General features: G+C 42.8%; 1 protein-coding gene across 6 annotated transcripts in view; it reads left to right on the plus strand.

The window, feature by feature from the left end:
• The window catches only part of Add3 (adducin 3), a 136,975-nt gene extending 131,568 nt beyond the window's left edge, over positions 1-5,407 (plus strand). For 5 of the 6 annotated variants that reach the window (XM_008841755.3, XM_029567651.1, XM_008841756.3 and 2 more), the window contains exons 13-15: positions 678-801; positions 2,385-2,480; positions 3,254-5,407. In XM_008841755.3, the coding sequence (XP_008839977.1) occupies positions 678-801; positions 2,385-2,480; positions 3,254-3,546 (513 nt within the window). In that variant the 3' untranslated portion in view covers positions 3,547-5,407. The remainder of the gene's footprint in view (positions 1-677; positions 802-2,384; positions 2,481-3,253) is intronic. The other variant, XM_029567653.1, reaches the window with a different exon arrangement.
• Positions 5,408-21,523: the final 16,116 nt, after the last annotated feature.

Consider the following 21,523-nt stretch of genomic DNA (forward strand, 5'->3'; position numbering starts at 1 on the left):
TACACATAAAATAAAAATAATAAATAAAATATTTAAAAAAAGAACAACAGACTGAAGAGAGCCTGCAGCATAGGCGAAAATCTTTGTCAGCTGTTCCTGTGACAGAGGATTAGCACTGAATATCTATATTTAAAAAACTAAAAAGCTAAATACCCGAGAACAAATAATCAGTAAATGAGCAAATCAGTGGAACAGAACAACTACATGAAGAAAAAATGTTCAATATCTGTAGCCATCATGGAAATGCAAATCAAAACTAAAATTCAAATGGAAACACCGAAGGCCCCAAATAGCCAAAACAATTCAAACAAAATCTCATGCATGTAAAAGACAAGAAAGATCTCTACCTTTCACCTTGTTTAAAACTCAACTCAGAGTGAATCAGAAGTCTTAGAATAGGATTTGAAACTACTAGAAGTTTTCAAAAATTATAATTTTCATTGTCTATTCATCTGTTGCTAGAGCTAGGCTGAGTACATGTATCTTTATTGGATACTGACTTTGACTCCATCTAGAAGTTGTGTAAATTGGATCATATGGTAATTCTATTTTTAATCTGATAAGAGGGTTAAAAAAAATTTTAAAGCATATTGCTTTGTCATTTCTTAGAATTGCTGTGAAGTGGGGAATCATAAACATGTGTATATATGATTGTGTGTATATATAATTTTCATAAGACCATGCAATTTGAAGATGACGATCTTGGCCCACCAGCTCCTCCTAACCCATTCAGTCATCTCACAGAAGGAGAACTTGAAGAGTATAAGAAGACAATCGAAAGAAAACAGCAAGGACTGGAAGGTTAGTGAAATTTTAGATCAAGTATGGGGATAACCAACCATGCTGATAACAGTACAGCACTTCAAGTTGGATAGCAGAAGGCAGTCAAGATGTTCTTTCTACATGTTCCTCTGTGTAATTGGTCTGTTCTCCAAGCTCTGCTCTAGTCCTTTGCCAAGAGCAGGTGAGGCTGATTGCAGAGAACCACCCTCTACTGCTTAAGACAGGTAGAAAAAAACTGTTCTTCCTCAGAAAGAATCTGAATGCTATTTATAGTACATTTATAGCACCAAATCCCCAGATATATGAAGAGTTTCCAGAGGTAATAGATACAGAGATACAGATGTGTCATCATTTTCTTTAGACATTTTATAGTATGTGGATTTTTAAAAACTCTATTTTGAAATAATCACAGATTCACAAGAATGTGATTTTAATGCTTTGTAAAATAGTTGCTCTTGGTGTCCCATGGTCATTGCAAAATCAGCATTTAGAATAAATTGCTGGAGGGACCAGAAATATGGCTCAGCAGTTAAGAGCACTGCAGAGGACCTGGGTTCAGTTCCCAGCACCCACATGGCAGCTCACAACTGTCTGTAACTCCAGTTCTAGGGGATATATGCCCTCTTCTGGCCTCCATGGGCATTGCATGCATGCGTGCACTTACATGTAGACAAAACACTCATACCATAAAATAAAAATACATAAATCTAAAAAGTTTTTAAAAAGAAATCTGTAATTCCTAAAGTGGGTGATAGCATCTGCTTTAGTTCATTGATAGTATCCAGTTAAAACTTTTACCTGGAGCAAAACAGAAGCCAATAATTAAAGAATCTTTGCCCATATCAGATACCATGGAGCTCTGATAGCTAGGGCTAATGACATCTAGGCCATTCAGAAAATCATTTTTACCAGTATGCTCATGCCTTTATCACAAAAGTCAGTTATCCTAACTCATTAATGTACTTACATTTCATGTTCTGTGTGGTATATCAAACTTGTTTATTCTAATATACGATTGGGCACTTTCTCTTGTTTGTTTTATAAAATGTCCCTATTTCATCTTTTATTTTTTGAAAGCCTAAAGATGCCAGGTAACAACTATTACACTCTAGAACTCTCATTTTTTATATATGACTTTGTGTTTCTTTTACATTTATCATGACCTAAATTAGCTCACCAATACTGCTCTGACAAGAATCACTAACTGGAAATTGTTCAGAAACTCCATAAAGCATTCTGCCTCATTCATGTAGCAATGTCAGTGAGGCTTCGTAATTCATCTGGCTGTGTATTTTGGTTTTCTATCACTAGCAAAAGCGAAATGCATACATATTCTTTGCCTGGGCTGCCAATGTCCACGCTTCCTTTGAATCCCTGTATGTAAAATTATTATTAGCAGTCGGAAGCTTTAACAAATTAATCTCTGAATGCATAATTATTGACATATGGAATAATGCTAGCATGCCCAGCTCACAGCTGAAGAATGTATTATTTCTTTTTGATTGTATTATTTCTTTTTGATATATACACTAACCTCTCTGAAATCTTAAGCTTCCTTGTTTTGTTTTGCATGGCTTTTAACTAAACATCTTATCCAACAGATGCTGAACAGGAATTACTCTCAGATGACGCTTCATCTGTTTCACAAATTCAGTCTCAAACTCAGTCTCCGCAAAATGTCCCTGAAAAATTAGAAGGTATTCAATGTAATTTCCCATAGCATTTACTGAATAGTCTTGAGAGTCTTTTTGTCATTTGTTTTTGTGTAAGAAATTGAACACTTGTTCATCATAACTTTTTCACAGATCTTTTACTTAAATCTCTCCAAAATGTTAAACATTTTAGTAAATGGGGTGCTACCTTTATTTTATTTATTTATTTATTTATTTATTGTCTTTTTTGACACATGGTCTTCCTGTAGCCCCAGCTGGCCTGGAACTCACTTTGTAGACCAGGCTGGCCTCGAACTCACAGAGATCCACCTGCCTCTGCCTCCTGAGTGCAGGATTAAAGGTGTGCCCACCATGCCCAACTGGGGCACTACTTTTGTTCATCACTTGTATTGATTCACTTTCATCTGGTTTTGGGAAACCCATAATTTTTAAGAATTTGTGGAATTAAAATTGACTTGCCATGTAATGCATCTTCTAACCAACAGCATGAAGTTTTTTTCACTTTTAATTGCCACAATGACCCCAAAACTAAAGAAAAATAGATGCTGTCATCTTCATTTACCGAGACTTACAATGAAATGTCATGTCATCAAACTAGACTTATTTATCTTTGACTCTTTAACACCTTTGCTTTCTTCCCCTTTGTATCATTTAAGAAAATTAGCTTCATGCTAATAGACCCATAGGTCATTAAAATAATCTATGCTCATTAGAATTAAAGTAATGCCTTAGTACATTAGTAGGTTTTGAAAACTAAGCAGAAATGTTGACGTGCAAAATAACCCTCCCCTTTTTAGAAAACCATGATCTATTTTCCAAGAGTTTCATCTCCATGGAAGTGCCTGTCATGATCGTAAATGGCAAAGATGATGTGCATGATGCTGAAGATGAGCTTGCTAAGCGAGTGAGTAGATTAACTACGAGCACGACCATCGAGAACATCGAGATTACAATCAAATCGCCAGAAAAAATTGAAGAAGTCCTGTCACCCGATGGCTCACCTTCAAAATCACCATCCAAGAAAAAGAAGAAATTCCGCACTCCTTCTTTTCTGAAAAAGAACAAAAAAAAGGAGAAAGTTGAAGCCTAAGTAGTCTTTTTGTAATTACTATTATGATGTGACATTGCACATTTAAATACCACGTTTAAGTTGATCATTAATATACAGTGGTAGATCAGATTAGAGGTATGTAGTAAACTGGACTTTAAAAACTGGAAAGAGGTTTTACTAAAAGAAAAACATTATGAAAAAGCTTTCAAATTCATCTCTCTTTTTATATGTCCAAAAATGGCTTTCAGTTTTTAATCAGCTGCTAGTTTAAATTGGCTCTATCCTCATGAAATACAGTTCATCACTAACAGATACCTGTCTGGGTTATTTCAGACCTTCTCCATTAGCATAGTATCTGTTAGAAAGAAATTGCCAATGAACAAGTGAGAATTTTTACTTCTCAATACCTACTTCACTTGGTAATCAAATTATAATTTTATCGTGGTTATCAACCATGACTTTTGGGTCCCCATTGTTACAATGGGCATTAATAGAATGCTTTAAAAGCTTCTAACACAAGAATCTGTAGCATTAGTATACACTGGCACATAATTTTTTTAAAAAGTTTTAAGAAAAGATTTGTTTGGAATTTTATTCATAGTCTAAAATTTCCTCACCTGAAGTAACTTTGTTTGCCAAAAAAATCATTTTAATAAACTATAATTTTTGAAAGAATTCCTTTTTATTAGTTTAGAAAGCCCCTTATTTTTCATAGAGGGGATTTTGTACACATAACATGAGTTATTTAGTTTAACTCTGGCAAAAACAATTTTTGTATGTTGAGATGTTTGTATACCATTCAGTATAAGAGTGTCATATGCATCTTAGCCAATCATTTAACAGTAGCGCATGTTGGAGCTGCTTGGTACTGAGTGTAATTCAAGAATCCAGGGACATGACATCAAAAGGGCATATAAAGCTACATCTAGACTCATATTTGAACCTTATAATGTATTTTTCTCTTAGTATTGCTAATGAATGAAGAACATCTCATAAGGCAACCAAATGAAAAGACTGAAAGGGAAAGGGAAAACTGAAGGGAACTAGCGACAGAATGTGAAAGAACTCTAGTTTGGTAGTAATGTGTATTCGCAGTAGAATATATAGTTTGATCTATTGAAAACAAGTCCCAAATTTCCAAAATCTTGTTTCTCTGCCAAAATCATGTCTTGGTTGATGTTTGAGTTTTAAAGGAGTTAAATCCTTCTAACATAGACTTTTAGAGGGCAGCATTAGAATAAATCGGTAGGCCTAATCCCACCCATGAGAAAACTACCACTTCTTAATTTTTGCAAACTTTAAATTTTTCTTTTCAGTTAGCTTCCTTTCTAATGTAAATACAAATTTAAACTTAGGCTTAATATAGTTTTCTCCATTTTCCCAAGTGATGTCACAAATCAGTGTAAAATCAATGATCCAAAATAGTGAGTAAAAATAAGAGGGTGAGTCGGCATGCAAAACATTACATTGACTACAGTGTGCTCTGTGTATGGTGACACAAAGTTGAAACAGAGCCCAGAAACGTCATTATGACTCTTACTAACTACTGGAATCTCTTAGTGGAAACTTTCAGTTGCTGAATTGTGTATTTGAGGATTATTTTATGTTTTACATCATTTATGTTGTATTACGATGTATGTAGAAACAGTAACCTGTGAGCCATGCTTTTCCATAACTTTTTAAAAATATATATATCTAAATGAATGCAATGTGCATAAATATTTTTAAACGGTAAACTATTGCACCTTTTGCTAATGCCTCTATTTACTTGCTTTGGCATAATGAATGAGCCAATGAACCTCTGTGTCCTGTGGAAAAAAATGTATAAAAGTTATCTGATATTGCTCTTAGATGTATGCTAATTAATGTTAAATCACAAATAAACAATATTTTAAATATATGGATTCCGTATAACGAGATTTCCTTTTGGGGTGATTTCTTAGCTTATACTTTGTTCTATCTAGTTTTATATAAACCTGTGAAACTTTAAGATTGAAGTTTCTGGGGCTGGAGAGATGGCTCAGCAGTTAAGAACACTGGCTGCTCTTGCAAAGGACCTGGGTTTGATTCCCAGCACCCACATGGTGACCAACAACCATCCTTAACTCCAGTTCCAGGGGATGTGATGCGGTCCTCTGACCTCCTTGGGCAACACGTGACACAGGTGCACTTAACATACATGCAGGCAATACACTCATACACATAAAATAAATATTTTAAAAGATTGAAGCTTCTGAATTGAAGGATCATGTTGATAAATGGTTTTTCATTTTAGTTTAAAATTCACATATACAGCATGTATCATATATGTTTACATGTGTATGTGAAACCTTTCTTGTTTTAGTACATATACTAAGGAATCCCTAGTTTTAGTCTTGGTAGGTTATGGTGGCCTTATGATTCTAACAATTTAAATTCTGTTCATGTCTATCATTTTAGGATAGAAGATGTAAAGATATGTATTAAGTTTACACATTAAACAAATACAAGCAACACTCTAAGGAAAAGAGCAAAAAAATTGGAAAATAGTTTATTCTTCCCCATTAATATTTAAATTTTTTTTCTTCCAGTTCTTGCCCAGTTAAATATGCATTTTCTAAATGTTGGTAATCATAGTGTGAATATAATTTCTATCCTTTTTTTTTTCCTGCTTAAAATAATCCATCCTAGCCAGACATTGAGGTGCACTTCCATAATCCCAACTCTAGGACGGAAGAGCCAGGGAAGATCAGGAGTTCAAGGCTAGCCTCAGCTATATAAGACCCTGTCTCAAAAAAAAGGGCCACACCCTAGGAGGTTTTCAAACTAAATCTATCACATGAATAGTTTCTCATGGTTGTTTTTTCTACTTTGTCCTAAAAATAGAGTGCAAAAGAGAAATCATGTTAATTGGAGGTTCTGGTTAATCGAAGTTTTTACTGTAATTACATATTATGCAAATGAAGGGCTTGCAAATGGAAGAATAGACTCATGGTCTTGGGCATATTTAATTGTTACATTGACTTGTAAATAACTCTGTAGTAAAGAAAAAAATTGCCATTTCAGAAAGATACTTATATCAAAATTGCCTATCACAAAGCTGCAGAGACCATTATCCTTGGTCATCACTTGGGTCAGGATAGCTTGAAAGGTGGTTGCTTCTGCCTTTCTTCAGTCAGTTTTTCATTGGGTCTTTTAACATCTCCTTTTCCAAAAATTGAAAGAAAAGTCATAAAGATAAGCCAGTTATTTATTTTTTTATATTTTATTTTATGTGTATGAGTGTATTGCTTGCATGCGTGTAAGTGCAACCGTGTCTGACAATGCACACGGAGGGCAGAGAGAGCATCATATCCCCTGGAACTAGAGTTAGGGGCGGTTGTTTGCCACCATATGGGTGCTAGGAATCGAACCCAGGTCCTCTGTGAGAACAGCCAGTCCTCTTAACCCCTGAGCCATCTCTAGCCCTTCAGTTATTTATTAAACTTAGGGGTGGTATATTCTTGACTGAACTGGAATTTTAAAAAGAGCAGTTTCCTTTGTGGCCACTAGAGGGTGCAACAGACCTAACAATCCAACATCCCCAGACCTTGCATTCAACTTCGCTTTTTTTTTGGGACTGCAAGCACCATGTTTGTTGTGAAGTACTTGGAAGACATTTCCTTTGTTGCTTACTCTCACTAGTCTGCCCTCAGCTTTGTTGTTTTAGCAGGTCCTAATTCACCAGAATAGGCATCACCTGCATTGCTTGTAAGGCCTTCGGAGATGATAGCATACTGAAAACTTTCAAGGCATGGTTTCAGAAACTAACAGAAGTGACTGCGCAGAGATTTCATGCTTGCCAGTGACCATATAAAATTCCTCCTTATATAATGGGCATCTTTGACCAAGGAGGTAATTGATAATACCTCTCTGTTTTGAGGCCTCTGTAAAGCAAAGATTATGCTGAGTGCTTTTTATGTAATAACACACTTGGCCTTCTTCCCACCATCCCAATAAAGTACATGGTATTATCCCCATTTTGCAGATGATAAAACCAAGGTTTGTAGGAGATAATCAGGAAGATCTGGTATTTTGACCATAGACTCAGACTTCCAGAATTACTCGTGCCATCTTGTATGCTAATCTCCGCATGGCTTTAGTGTACATTTTTATGATCTTTTTTTAACAGAGGCAGTTACTATAGTTTGGACTCTTAAGTCCAGCCATGGCGAACCTATGCTTTCTTTTATGTATATTTGTATAAAACATTAACTTTTGATTTGAAAGTATTTTTTCCTCCTCAAAGTCACCTCAGAGCACAGAAGCTGGTGATAAGTAGGAACGAGCTGTGGTGATGGTACCTTTATGAAGAATCGGTGCTTGGCTCTTCCTGCCTGGAAAATAGTATGTCTTTCATCTTCTAAGGCCATAAAAGCTTGAGAAGAAGCCCTGTGTTTCTGACTTCCAATACTAGAATCAGAGACTTTCAAAGAAAGATGTAAGAGCCTGCTAAGGTAGCTTCGTCTAGTCGTATAAGTAGAGGAAAGACTAAGTAATGGCAGATACTCACTGAATATAGAGAGAGTCATTCTTAGAAAATAAAATTACATGCATGCTGAAGTTCAGAACACTTAGGTTTGGAGGAACCATTAGTAGAAAAATGCAAACTTGGTTTTCAAAGGGGGTTAATTGTTAAAAGATGGTAATAAAGGTGCAATACTGAGCCTACACTTCATTGAGGGATCTTCCTTTAAAGCATTTTTTTTTCCTTTGGATCTGGAACTTTATTCTGATTCTGCATTGCTAGGTGCAGTGTAGAGCTGAGGAAAGTTAATAGATACCAAGTTGCTTCCTGTGGTCCTTAAGGCGACATTCTTATTCTGACTTGTGAAGAATCAACTCTTCAGAGAGGTTGTACTGCCTCTGAACACACGGTAGCAAGGAGCAAAGTCAGGATTCAAGCCTGGAAACCCAGTGGAACCTAACCTAGGATTAGGTAAGTACACACTATCTAATGTCTCCTGAGAACTTCATAATAGGAGTAAAGGAAATGCATTCTAAGACCAAGCCTGGATATTATTCATCAACCACTGTTTTTGATTTGAAGTTGTCAGATTCTCCATGAGCGTCTCATTCTTTCAGGGTAGCCGTGGTGCTGATTCCTTTCCTCATGTAACTTAACATTTTTATTTTCTCCCTGAGCTGCGGACCAAACCCAGGGCCTTGTGCTACCCACTGAGCTAAATCCCCAACTCCGTAACTTAACATTTTTTAAATGTCATTTATGCTTTAAATGACAAACTGGCATATTTTTATATTCCTTCCACTCGAAGAAAAATCATACACCTTGCGGAAAAATAGACGATGTATATCCAGTCCAGTCTAGATACTGAAGCTGCTGAAATAAGCCAGCTTTTGCTTCCAGGCTTCATACTTGCCAGCTGTAGGGCCCTTCTCCAGAGCCAACTTTGACTACGCATGTGAGAGAAGGGAAATCCCTTATTTTCAGTCCAGATTACTCCTGTCACTAGGCAGAATAGTAGTTTCCTGCTAAACCTGACACCCTAAAAGAAATAGCGCTGATTTTGTTCATTGACTTTGGATGTGCTCTGAAGAATGTTGAATTTCTAAGAAAACATTCTAAGAGTTTTTTAATGTGATTTTGAAATGGAAAATAAGAATGTGTAATACAACAGGTAACAGCAAATGAAAGGATGTGTAGACAGGTTTTCCTTATACTCTGCTCCTCAAAAAGCCAATAAACCTACAATCCCAGCACACAGAACTCTGAGTCAGGAAGGTCTGGAGACCAAGACCAGCCTGAATTACACAGTGAGATGTCCTGTTTTTTAAAGGGGGCAGGGGCTGTAGCTAGCATGTGCAAGGAGACAGGTTCAGTCTTTAGCACTGCAAAATAATACGTAAGCCCTCTAAAAAAGGCCACTTTGAACTGTCAACTGTCAATTTCTGGGGCTAAGCAATGTTCCTTCAGGTTGATATTTTGATGTGAAGGGTTTTGGGGGTTTGGAGGGTTTTTTTGTTTGTTTTTTTCATGTTGATTTGGGATTTTTTTCTGAGATAAGCTTTCATACTGTGGAGGACTGTGGACTAGAACTCTCTATAGCCCACACTGGTTTCATACTCGTGGCAACCCTCTTGCCTCAGCCTCCCGAGGGCTAGGATTATGGTTGTAAGCCACCATGCCTACCTTTAGACATGTTTTCAAGGGGAAAAAATCATTTCCCAAAGCAGTGTGTGAGGTACCTACCCCAACAACTGGGGGTGAGAATGAAGACGCATGTTCTGTAAAGCAAGAGTTAAGACCAAAGACAGTCCGCCTGTCTGTGGACTTCTCTAGGGTGTTCTTGACTTAAATAATCTCTGAGATTTAAAAAAAAAAAAAAATGACTGGCCTAGCCCAGCCCCAGAGCCACAGTGCTTCCAGAGCCTTCTCAGTAACTTGCCAGCTAAATGTGCTGTCCTTGGAGGAGGAGCATGTTTTAGACATGATCCAAACAAACCTTCCCCACAGTAACCATGTGTGAAGGTTTGCAGCATGCAGGAGCCGTGGAGGAAGCAGTTGCGCTCTGTAACTCACCCTTTCCTGTTGAATAATGCTGGGGGGTGGATTGCAGTGCTGACTGGTGTGAGAGAGACTTTGACTTTGGAGTAGTTGGCCTCAGTTTTATGAGAGAACATGTAGATACAGCCAGCTTGTTGGCAGGCACAGGCATACACTTCCAAAGGTGTTTACTGGACTAACAAGTTAAGGTTAAACATTACTGCCTACTGGTTTCTATTTTGGAAATGTTGACTTCAATTGTTTTAACTGAAAGTGAGGTCATTTGAGGCAAAGACACCAAAGAATGCATCCCACATAGCATTTACTGGTCCACAGAGAGGTGAGGGAGGAGTGAGGCGCTTTTTGCACCTGGATGTTTTTCAGTGGGTAGGCCTCTCAAATTACTTAGTTCAAAAGTATACTGTGTGATAGAGGCTTTGTTTCAAAATACCTTTTAAATAGCTTTATGTCTTAGAACTGTATATCTGAAAGTCTTTGGGCTTCATTTTGACCTTTAGGTTAATGTTGAGCAAGAATATATGCTCATATACTTTCCAAAGCCAAGCAAGCATGGCTCAGTTAACTGTAGAGCAGGGCAAACGGGGTGGGGCAAGCTCTGGAATTCCTCCCACTCGAGTCAGGTGTGAGGGGAAGAGCTGGAGCTGAAGAAGCTAGGCATGAGTTCAGGCCAGCAAATGAAACATGGAACCTGGAAGGTGCCGCGGCCCACCGTGAATACAGTCTGGTAAAGTGGCCTGCCTCGGGGATGCTGAAGCCCCAGTCTAGAATCTGGACCTAGAGCGCAGGATTGCGGAAGTCCTGTAGGATGTCAGGAGCCCCAGTAGACCAAGCGTCAAGAGCAGGGTTTCCTCTGCTTCCTGTGGGCTAATGGCAAGATCAAGGCAGGACTTCAGGAGTAGAGGGCCAGAGAAGAGTTAGCAGTCCTTCAAGACAGGAACTCAGGTGTAAGGAAGATGACAGATGGGGATCCTGTTACCAGAACTGAAAAGCCAGGAACCAGTATTCAGAGCCAAGGCAAGATCCTGACTGGCCAGGTAGTAACTTGGTTTCATGTGAGTGCTAGAGCAAGAAGCTAGATCCTCCAGCCTCTTGAGCCAGTCTGGAGGCCACAGCCAGGTGAGCAGGTCAGGCAGCCCTGCTGCAAAGACAGGAAGGGCCTAGCCTAGCTTTCCCAATGGAAGCAGCCTATGTGATAAGAGCCAGCTGTGCCAGGGGGTGTCCGGGCTGCGAGGAGGGGTAATTGATGTTGCACCTGAACCTACCCAGAGCACAAGCAAAGACTAACTGCACAAAGGCCAGGTGCTACCCAAACTAGCTGTGAAGATGGTCCTATCTGTTCCCTCGCAAACTAATTTTGACTGTCTGGAGGCTATTTCCCATAGAAAAATGCGACCCTGGGGACAGCTTTGCCCACTCCACTGGGTGTGCTGATGAGCACTCAGGATCTGAACTGAAAGGATCAAAGAGCATGGTCTGCGCTTCTTTGCTGGAAGAGATGTGCTGTGATTGTACACTAACAAGACAGCCTGGCTTCTCCCAGCTTGCCCTCCATAAGCATATGCTTCTGCTAATAGCCTTTGCCACTGAGTCAGAGATCTCTCTGACTTGTCTTGCCACATTTGCCCAGATAATAACCTCTCAGTTCACTTCCCCAGCCTGCTGTTAGAGAGAATGGCTTCCTTGAGACCTTTCCTGTAAGAGCGGGATGGAGCTGGGCCTGCAACCCTTGGCACCCACACTAGTGGATACCTGAGCCTTCCCTGGCAGCAAGAGGCTCTCCTGTACCTATTGGCCCTAATTTGGGTGCCTCCCAGATCTTCAGGCACCCTTCTCTACTTGGCCCCACCGGGGGAAGATGTTCCCTTTCACCAAAATGACTTCTCCCTGCCGAGTATAATGGTACAAACTTGTAATCCCAACACTCTAGTACTGAGTCAGGAGGAGCCCAAATTCAAGTGCAGCCTGGGCTACACAGGGAAACCTTGGCTTCAAAGCAAACAAGCAAAGAAGACTTTACCAAACTTCAGTCATGCTTCAGTCATTGAATCAACCTTCTAAAATAACGTCATCAATTTCGTGTCTTGTCTTATAAGACTGAGCCTTGGGAAAGCAGAGTCTGTACCTTGGTCATCCTTTGTCCTCAGCTGTGCTTGGCCAGAACTAGAGTCTGCTGTTCTATTGCTCCTGATGGATAACACTATTCACCTCAACTTATGTGTTAATAACATGTACATAGGCAAAAAAATTTTCCTATTGTCTTAAACAGTATGTAATCAGGAAGTGACTTGGCAGAAAACCCTACTTGAAGCCAACTAGTCTGATCTACAAGGAAAACGATAATAGGTACAGTTTATGAAGTGCCTATTACATGTAGACATGGAACTTCGTGTTTTAATTACATTCTCTCATTTAACCCTCACTCCTGCACCAGGATCCCCCGCTGAGGTTTAGTGAGAGATGAAGGAATGCCTCATCCCCTCTCAGCCGTAGCTCCGGAATTTGAATTCCCCAATCTCTTGGTGGCAGGTGATTCCCTGAGGACAGCCCTTTCACCTGCCAACAAGCTGGGTGTTGGGACTTGCAGCAGTGTGAGTGGAGCCTACCATAACTCTCATGGCTTCTAGGTGAGCCATTTATACCGGATGCCCAATCGGAGCCTCCTGATGAGTGTACAGTGCAATTTCCATTAGAGAGCGGGAGCAACTTTGGGGATGTACAAAGGATAGAGCCTGGGTACTAGTCTCTTAGCAAACATTCCTCTAGGAATTAACACAGGGCTGGGCAGGACATTTAGAAAATGAACAGTGGTGTGGTTACTGCATCCTGATTTTCTTTTATGCATGGCCCATTCATTGGGTCTTTCCTAATTATCTATGTAATTGAAGGCTGCCATCACTGATAGAGGTTGCTGGCACATTATAACTCTAGGTAAATGTGATAGCTAGAATTGACTGAGCACCAAGTAGTTTAAATAGATTAACTCAGTAAACCTCTGAGGTGGATGCTATAATCTTCCATTTTTCAGATGAGAAAACTCAAGCTTAGAGAAGCTACCCAAAGTCATACAGTTAGTGACAGAATTCAAACCTAATCAATCAAACTTGAAGTTTATACTTCCTTAATCCCCAGAATGCCTGCTGTTTGTTTCATCATCTCAGTTTACCAGAAATGAGCTGTCAAGAGACAGTCAGCTATGGGCTTCATGGCCCCAACTAGAATTTAAGAAAATCCTTTATGAACAGGCTTGAATGATGTCTCACCGCTTTAGTCTTCCATCTAGGGAATGCACTGATGATGGACTAGTCTAAACTGTTCTTGTGACTGTCTGGTAAAGATGCAGAAAAGGCAGGTTCATGTCATTCCTGGGCTGAGTGGGACATTTAGAAAGTAATGCTACTGCTGCTGCTGTTGCTACTGCTACCCCTCCCTCTCCTCTCCCTCCGCCTGCTTCCCCTCCTCCTCCTCCCCCCTCTTCCTCCTTTACCTTCTCCTCTTCCTCTTCTGGTTTTTGGGTTGCTTGCTGTTAGTATTCTGGTTTTGAGACTGTTATGTAGCCCAGATTTACCTCAGACTCATAACTGAGAATGACCTTGATCCTCCTTGCACCTCTAACGTGTTCAGATTACAGGTGTGTGCACACACAGCTAAATACGTTTCTTAAGAAACACCAGTGTGCACTCACAAGCTAATGGTTGTGGGCATGGATGGGAAGGGAAAAAAGAACCCAAGAACTTTCCTACAGTTTGGTGTCAAATTTGTTCAGAAAATGAATCATGTTACACATGTTCATATTTATAAGAGAAAAATGAGAAAAAAAACACATTTTAATAATGGTGATTTCCTGCTAGTGGAATTATAAAGGTGTCTTTTTTCTTGGCTATATTTCTGAATGTTGAACAAAAAATAAATATTAGAAACTCAGAAAAAGCAGCCAGCAGGATGTAATCTCATCACACAGGAGGAGTGTTAGAAGTTAGAGGCCAGTCTGGTCAACATGGTACCAGAAAAGGCTGCATCACAAGATGCTGGCTCAAAAACAGTTGTGAAGGGAGGAAGAAGCTCAAAAACTCAAAGCATTGTGCGATTTTAAGTCACACCAATTTTTTGATGTCTATGAATGCTTTGCCTGTCTGTAAGTGCACTCATGTCATGCAATGCCCACAGAGTCCAGAAGAGGGCATCGGATCCCCTGAAACTGGAGTAAGGGTCGTTATTAACCACCATGTGGGTGCTGGGAACCGAACCTGGGTCCTGTGCAAGAGCAGCCAGTGCTCTTAACTGCTGATCAGTCTCTCCAGCCCCAAATCATATCAGTTTTAAAAGATGAAAATAGAGTGCAGAGCAATGCCATTTTGTAATAAAAGGGAAAAGTAGTTTATAGCCTTGGTATGTGCATAAAATACTCGTGGAGGTGGAAAGCACAAATCAAGCAGGGTTGTTCGTTGAGAAGGGAATCAGCCTGTAGGGATAGCGTGGGTACAGACTTTTCACCATGAACCCTTGTATTTTAGGGAAGGATTTTTCTATATTTTTTGATCTAGTACCTCATTTCTCAAAAAGACAAAAAAAAAAGTTACATTTTGGGGGCTGGAGAGATGGCTCAGTAATTAAGAGCACTGACTGCTCTTGCAGCGGACCTGGGTTTGGTTCCCAGCACCCACATGTTGGCTAACAACTGTCCACAACTCCAGTTCCAGGGGAATCCAACACCCTCTTTTGACCTCCCTGGGCATTGCATGACACAGGTGCACTTACATATGTGCAGGCAATGTACACACAAAATAAAAATGTGTACACTTACACACAAAAATAAAAATGATAAATAAAAATAAAAGTTATATTTTTTAAATATAGTACTTTTTGTATTTTTATGACACCAGGAGTTCCTGAAAACTGTCAAGTGCTTTATTATGAAAGTGAGCCATCAGCACTGCCACATTTGCAACACAAACCATGTTCAGTGTATCCTGTAGTAGGGAGACTGTCTGCAAATACCGCCTACCCTCCCATATGATGCTGTTTATCTAAAGACCACATGGCAAGTGGATGTCGTCATTGAGAGCCAGACACACCCCAACAAAACAGAGGCTGAGGATGACCTATCAAGTCTCCATCTTTTCTCTGTCTTCACCTAGGTTTTCTGGACTATTCAACCCCATCCATCCGTTTATTTGTCTGTTTCTTTGGATCTTTTAAAGATGGGGTAACATAGACCTGGCTGGCCTAGAATTCATTATATAACAGAGGCTGGCATTGAAGTCTTGATCATTCTCCCTCCATCTCCTGGAGTTACAGATGTACTCCGCCACACCTGGCCAACCCATCCTACTTATGACCTCACCATCTTTCAAATCTTCCTCTAGTTTTCCTATCCTGTTATCCTGTTACAGTTATACCTTTATATATGCAGTTTCAAAACCTTTTGGGAAGACAGTGGGTATCTGTTGCTAGGTAGCTAATCACTCCAAAATGTAGATGCCTAAGATAATATCATTTAGTATTATATATCTCAGTTTCTCTGAGTCTGAAAATCAGTAATCATCTCACTTGGAGTCTCTCAAGAAGTTGCAGTGAGGACATCAGCCAGAACCAGACATCTAAAGGCCTGGCCAGGCTTGAGCGGCAGCTTCCATGACGGTGGGCACTGACTGATAGTGGGCCTTAGATGTCCCCCCTCGTGGGTTTCTTCATCGGCTGCTTGAGGGTCCTCAGAGAAACCCAGGAGAAAGCAAAACAGAAACTGCAGTACTTACACAAGTGTGCCCCGGACGCCATGCTCCTTTACTTCGACTGTTTTACCCATCAGAAGTGAGTCATTAGCTGAGTGTGGTAGTCACCCCAGCACTTGGGAGACTGAGGCAGGAAGATTACCACAAGTTTGAAGCCTGCCTGGACTACCATAAGACCTTGTCCCCAACAAGTGAGTCATGGAGCTGGGTGTGGTGGCACTCACCTGTAGTCCCAGCTACTCAAGAGGCTCTGGTAGGAGGATCACTTGAGCCAATAAATTCGAGACTCCATCTCAAAGGCAGGGGTCGGGGGGACAGAGAAGACAGAAAGAAAAGAAAAATTAAAAAGTCACTATGTTTTCACCTTTTAAAGAGAAGAAGGTCAAAAATGTTTTCACCTTTTAAAGAGAAGAAGGTCAAAGAATTTAGGGCCTTTTTTTTTTTTTTTTTTTTTTTTTTTTTTTTTAAAAAAAAAAAAAAAAAAAAAGAGGACGATAAATGGTAAAAAAATTTTTCTCCTTTTAAAAAAAAAAAGGTAAAAAAATTTAGGGCCTTTTTTTTTTTTTTTTTTTTTTTTGTCTTTCTGAGACAGGGTCTCCCTGTCGTCCCAGCTGGCCTGGCACTTGCTATGTAGACCAGGCTGGCCTTGAACTCACAGAGCTCCTCCTGCTTCTGCCTCCTGAGTGCTGCGACTAAAGGTGATGCCACCACACCCAGCTAGGGTGTTATTTTAAACTAATTATCAGATAATAGAAAGACGGAAGGTAGTTTCTAAGGAGGAAAGATACCGATACTCCGGTGTTGTCCCCTGTGTACTTGACATATGTTATTGGGCTTGATACCATAAAAAGGTTTCCCCAGCTTTACAAATGAAGAAAGTGAAATTCAAGGGGCCGTACATCTTACCCAAGGTCATAGCCAGTAAGAGTCAGAGGAACATGTTAGGCACATGTCAGCTCGAGGCCCCAGCTGTGCCATCTCCCTCCCCCAGTGGAAAACGGAAAGCATTCCAAGTGTTTGCTGCTTTGACTTATCTAAGCCAAGGCCATTTTGCCACCAGAGAGAAATGTGATTAACACATGAAGTGGAATGAGTTCTGACAGAGCTGTTTAATTCATTCTGAACACACAGATCACACAGGTGTGAACCCTCCTTCCAGCAGCACCCCCACCTCCACCCCTTCCCAAGCCAGGCCTTCCTTCACCCTGGCTTTGAAAGCCAGCCAACTCCTCATCCCACTATGGCTGCTGGTGGCATGGCAGTCCATGGGGATGACAGAGCAGGATGACCTGAGCCCAGAGGTACATGACAGCAAGGCCCTCCTCCTTCTTATGGGGATGGAGCCAAGTCCAGCAGGGTGGAGATAGGACAGCCCATCTGCCCTGGTGCCTTGCTGGACTGCGGGCACCTGATAAGGCCAGGGAACCACACGCCCAATGATATGTGTGCTTCCAAATATAGATTCTTCCCTCTCTGTTCCCTGCATGTCCATAGTCACTGGGATGTTTTCTTCTGAAGGTAGATGGTGTCTTCATCTGGCAGATGGAGCCTGATCCAGGGCAGGGCCAGCCCTTGATGGCAACAGCTTAGTGTCTAGGGGCTGAAGAGCAAATGTGACCTCCCACCTCTTCTACCCTCAGCAGAGGCAGTCCATTCCTCTGGGGAAACAAACGTCTGTTGGATTCTCCAACCAGCACTATCTATTCTGCAAGTACTCCCACTGTGAGAGTCACTGGAAATCTCCAGTGGCAGATAGCTTCTAGGGTATGTTTCCTTGCACTGAGAACTTTCCCCAGGTTAGAAGCTGGACAGCTCAGACTGTTGGACTCACAACTGGATTAAGGAGTTGGTCAACTGATCTGTTCATCTGGCTCCTGAGAGAGGCAGAAAAGATAAAGAAGGCCAGCTTACTGAAGCTCTGTGAGGAAGAATACCATCTGTGGTGAAAAGAGCAGTGTGATACTTGAGGAAGGCATTGAGACTTCTGGCATCCGCTGGTTGCCAGAGATGATCTGGTTACCAGGCCGAGTTGTTTCTGGGCGCGGCTCAGCCTCCTCTGAGTAAAGGAGTAACAAAATTGGGACATCATCAGCAGACAGAGACGCCACACGGTTACGACTGTAGAAGGACCAGGCCTACTTGGCCTGGGTGTGAGGTATATGTGTTTGGAGCAGGTTGCCTTGTGCACAGCAGAGACTTTGTGGGACAGGCCAGAACCACCCTGAATGGGGTGGAGGGAGACTGGGAGGGACCAAGACCATAAATTCACTGCTGGCTGCCTTTCCTCTTAGACCTTGGTCCTGTCTTTAAGGCCAGCAATTAGAGTTGAATTTCCACTTTCCTCATCGCAGGGTTGGTCCTTTGCCCCAGGACACTTGACAGCAGTAAACAAAGCAAGGTGAATCCACATCCTGCCTGGAGGGAGGCTCTGAGTCAGTGCCAGTCCATGTTGTGAGCATGCGAACAACTCCTGCCGAATGGCCCATTACCATGTCCCCTTGAGCCCCTGAAAGAGTGATGTCGGCCCTGGAGAGGTCACCCTAATGGTAGAACATAGGAGAAAGCAAAGCAATCCCAGGATGTACGGTACATCTGCCACTGTAAAGTCCTTGAGCATGATGCCATCTGGACCATTGCACTCCTAAGACTACACAGGAAGCAGGCTCTCTGATGAGAGAGGACCCGACAGCCCATGGGCTGAACAAGTGCCCAAGTTGTGATTAAGTGGGGTTGGGATTCCAAGCCTGGTGTCTCTGACTCCCGAGCCCCCTAAGCCACTGCATCTTGGAGAAAAGTCACCTTTTCAGCACTCATGACCCCCACTTTCTGTCCTTGGGCACCTCTGCTCTGCCCTGCCCCCTCCCTGAGGATGGAAGTTGCACCCTCTAACCCTGGAAGCTGCTTGGGCAGCTCACGTGATCCCTGCAGCAAGACAGGCTTTTCCAGAACAGATCAGGTGTGTGCCCTTCAGAAAGACAGAGCCCAGTCTAGTAAGAGGGTGCTGGGTGATGGGTATCCTAGGCTGTCATTAGGACTTGCTACCAGAGGGTAGCAAGGCAGAGCTGTGGTCTCCAAGCAGTGAACTTTGGAGCCAGAAGCCCTGCCCTGGGCCAGCTGAGTGACCTCTGGCAACTGTCCTCTGCTCAGTTTTCTGGGCTGTGAAGTGGGGATGAGTGTCCTTCCTCATGGTTGATACTGGGGAGGAAGCAAGTGTGAGTCAAGTTCCTGGCATGGGTGCTGTCCCAACTTCAGGCTCCTGATGTCAGTTAAGGGCTCCTGTGAGGTGAAACCCTTCTTGGGTCCCAGCTACTGCTCCACCCTCTGTCACGCCACTTCCCTCCTTAGCTCCTTCCTCTTCCACTTTCATGCTTTCTCCTTCTTCCTCATAGGTGGTTGGAAGCCTTCAAGAGGCCAGAGACACCAGGCTGAGCCTTGCCCTTACTCAGGGAGGAGCCACTGACACACCTAGAGACTGGAAAGGTTAACTAAGCCAGGCCCTGAGTCACCCAGGGAACTGTGTCCTGAGATAGGCAAGCCCATGCCCCTGACCTCTACAACACCCCTTACCCGCAGACACCTGCTTGCTACCTGTTGTTGCATCCTCACCCCTGACTTCCAGCTGGCAGGGAAGGATCTGAGGTAACTGCGGAGACCTTGGCCATGGTCCCTTTTAGCTGGACAGGACACAGAAGGCTGCTTTTCTTCCTCCTTCCCTCTCCCCTAGCACAGAAGAGACATGGAGAGGGGGTGGGGATTACCACGCTTGGCTGGCTGGCTTTCTGTGTGCAGGGTACTGAGGCCTCCTAATTGACAGATAGCAAATGGATAAAGACTTTGGGACAGAGAAGAAGGGGGTGGTCAGGATAAGGCAGGCTGAGGCACTGGGAGGGGTGGAGGACTGAGGGTCTTGGGAGAAGACCAGATGGCTCCTTGCCATGTCCCCATCTGGGCCTCCACTAACTTTAAGCCAAGTGAGCAGGGCCTGGCAGACAAAGGGCCATAGGAGGTGTGGCCTGGGGGGAAGACAGGGAGTTTCCCCTTCTGTGTGAAGTCTAGCAGATTGGGACTCCATTCTGGGTGTTACCATGCCCAGGTACCGAGAAGTCCCAAGCTTCCTACTTGCGGGGCAGGGGTGGATGTCCCTCAGCTCACCCACTCTGGGGCACACCACATGGTCTGAGTATTCATCTTTTTCTGCAAGTGCCTAGGGTCTCTACAGTCCTGCTTGTGGCAGAGCTCAGAAAGAGCTGCTTAGGAGGGCCTGGTCTCAACCACCTGATTTTGATACACACCCACACCCTGCAATCTACCAAGCACACACATATCCACAGCCTTACTCCCAGCACAGGACAGGGCTTGGAAATGAGGAAGAAGGAATCACCTGCTCTAGGCCTGGCCTGTGGATCCCCTTCTCCCCTCTTCTGGCTGGCTGGGTCAATCCAGGCTGATCGCCACAGCTTCTTACTATGCTCAGTGGTCTGAACAAGGGACAGGCTCAGAAACATGCCATCTCTTACAGGAAAAAGTTTCTCGGCCCTTCACTGGCTCTCTGGAGAGGCCTCCCAGCCTCCGCCTGACCCACCTGAGCTCAACCTGTTCAACCAGCCAAGGCTGCTCACCAGAAATGAAATCCTCCTCCATTAGCCTTTCCTCCCACACCAAGCCCACCCCAGGGGATGAAAATAGAGGCGGGCCTGGATTCCGGTCGCTTTCTCTGGGCCTCAGCTTCCTCATCTGTAATTGGGAAAGTGAGGCTTGAATGAGGGGGACCTGCCCTTCCTCCTCTCTCCCTCTGATCCTAGCAGGTGCTCTGGGAGCTTGCGAGGCTGCAACTCAGAGGTCATAAGGCCACCACATCCCACTGACATCCAAAATTGTCCTTTGGACTCCTTAGCCCACTGTCAAGGCCTAATCTTAGCTCCCCATTACCCACCTGGATTTATTGAGCCCCTCACCGGTCTCACTGCTGCAAGTCTCAGCCCTTCCATCATCACAGGGGTGGAGAGGGAGCTCTTTAAAACGCAAATCATGGTCCTGTCACTGTAGCCTCATTGCCCTGTGACTTACAAGGGAAAAATCCAAAGTCCTTGACATGCAAGGTTGTCCACTGGTGATCTGGTCCTATCTGCCTCCTGGCTCTATTTCCACACTGCCACTGGGTTCCCTAACCCCAGCTACTTGCTGTCACCTTTGCCTCCACATATGTGCTTGCCTTGGCTTGGCATGACCTCACCCAGCTCATCTGGACAGGAGACCCAGTATGTGCTAGGTACATGCCAGATACTTTATTTGCATTGTCTCACGAAACAGACACTCCCATCCCCCCTTGATGGGAGGTAAAATCGAGTCTAAGTGGTTTACACCCAGATCCTGCCCCCAAATTCACGGTGGACTGTTTCTGCTTGTCTTCCAGCTCCGGTGCTACCTCCTAGTTCCTGCAGACAGGGACCCCTAGTTCCCGTATTCGAGGAGTGAGTCTGGTGCTGTGTGAGATTAAAAACTCGTTGGTGAGCAGTCACAAGTGTTGATAGATATCGGCACAAGTGCTGAGCTGTATCTCAAGAAAGCTGTTTTGACCCAATGTGCCTTTCGTCTCAGCGCTTGGGAGGCAGAAGCAGGTGAATCCCTGTGAGTTTGAAGCCAGCCTGGTCTATTTAACAAGTTCTAGGCCAGGCAGGGTTATCTAGGGAGACTCTGCCTAAGGAAAGAAAGAAAATGAAAGAAAGAGGGGAGGGGAGGGGAG

The sequence above is a fragment of the Nannospalax galili genome, unplaced genomic scaffold (genome assembly GCF_000622305.1).
Source record: "Nannospalax galili isolate Female #2095 unplaced genomic scaffold, S.galili_v1.0 scaffold601, whole genome shotgun sequence".
Taxonomy (NCBI): domain Eukaryota; kingdom Metazoa; phylum Chordata; class Mammalia; order Rodentia; family Spalacidae; genus Nannospalax; species Nannospalax galili.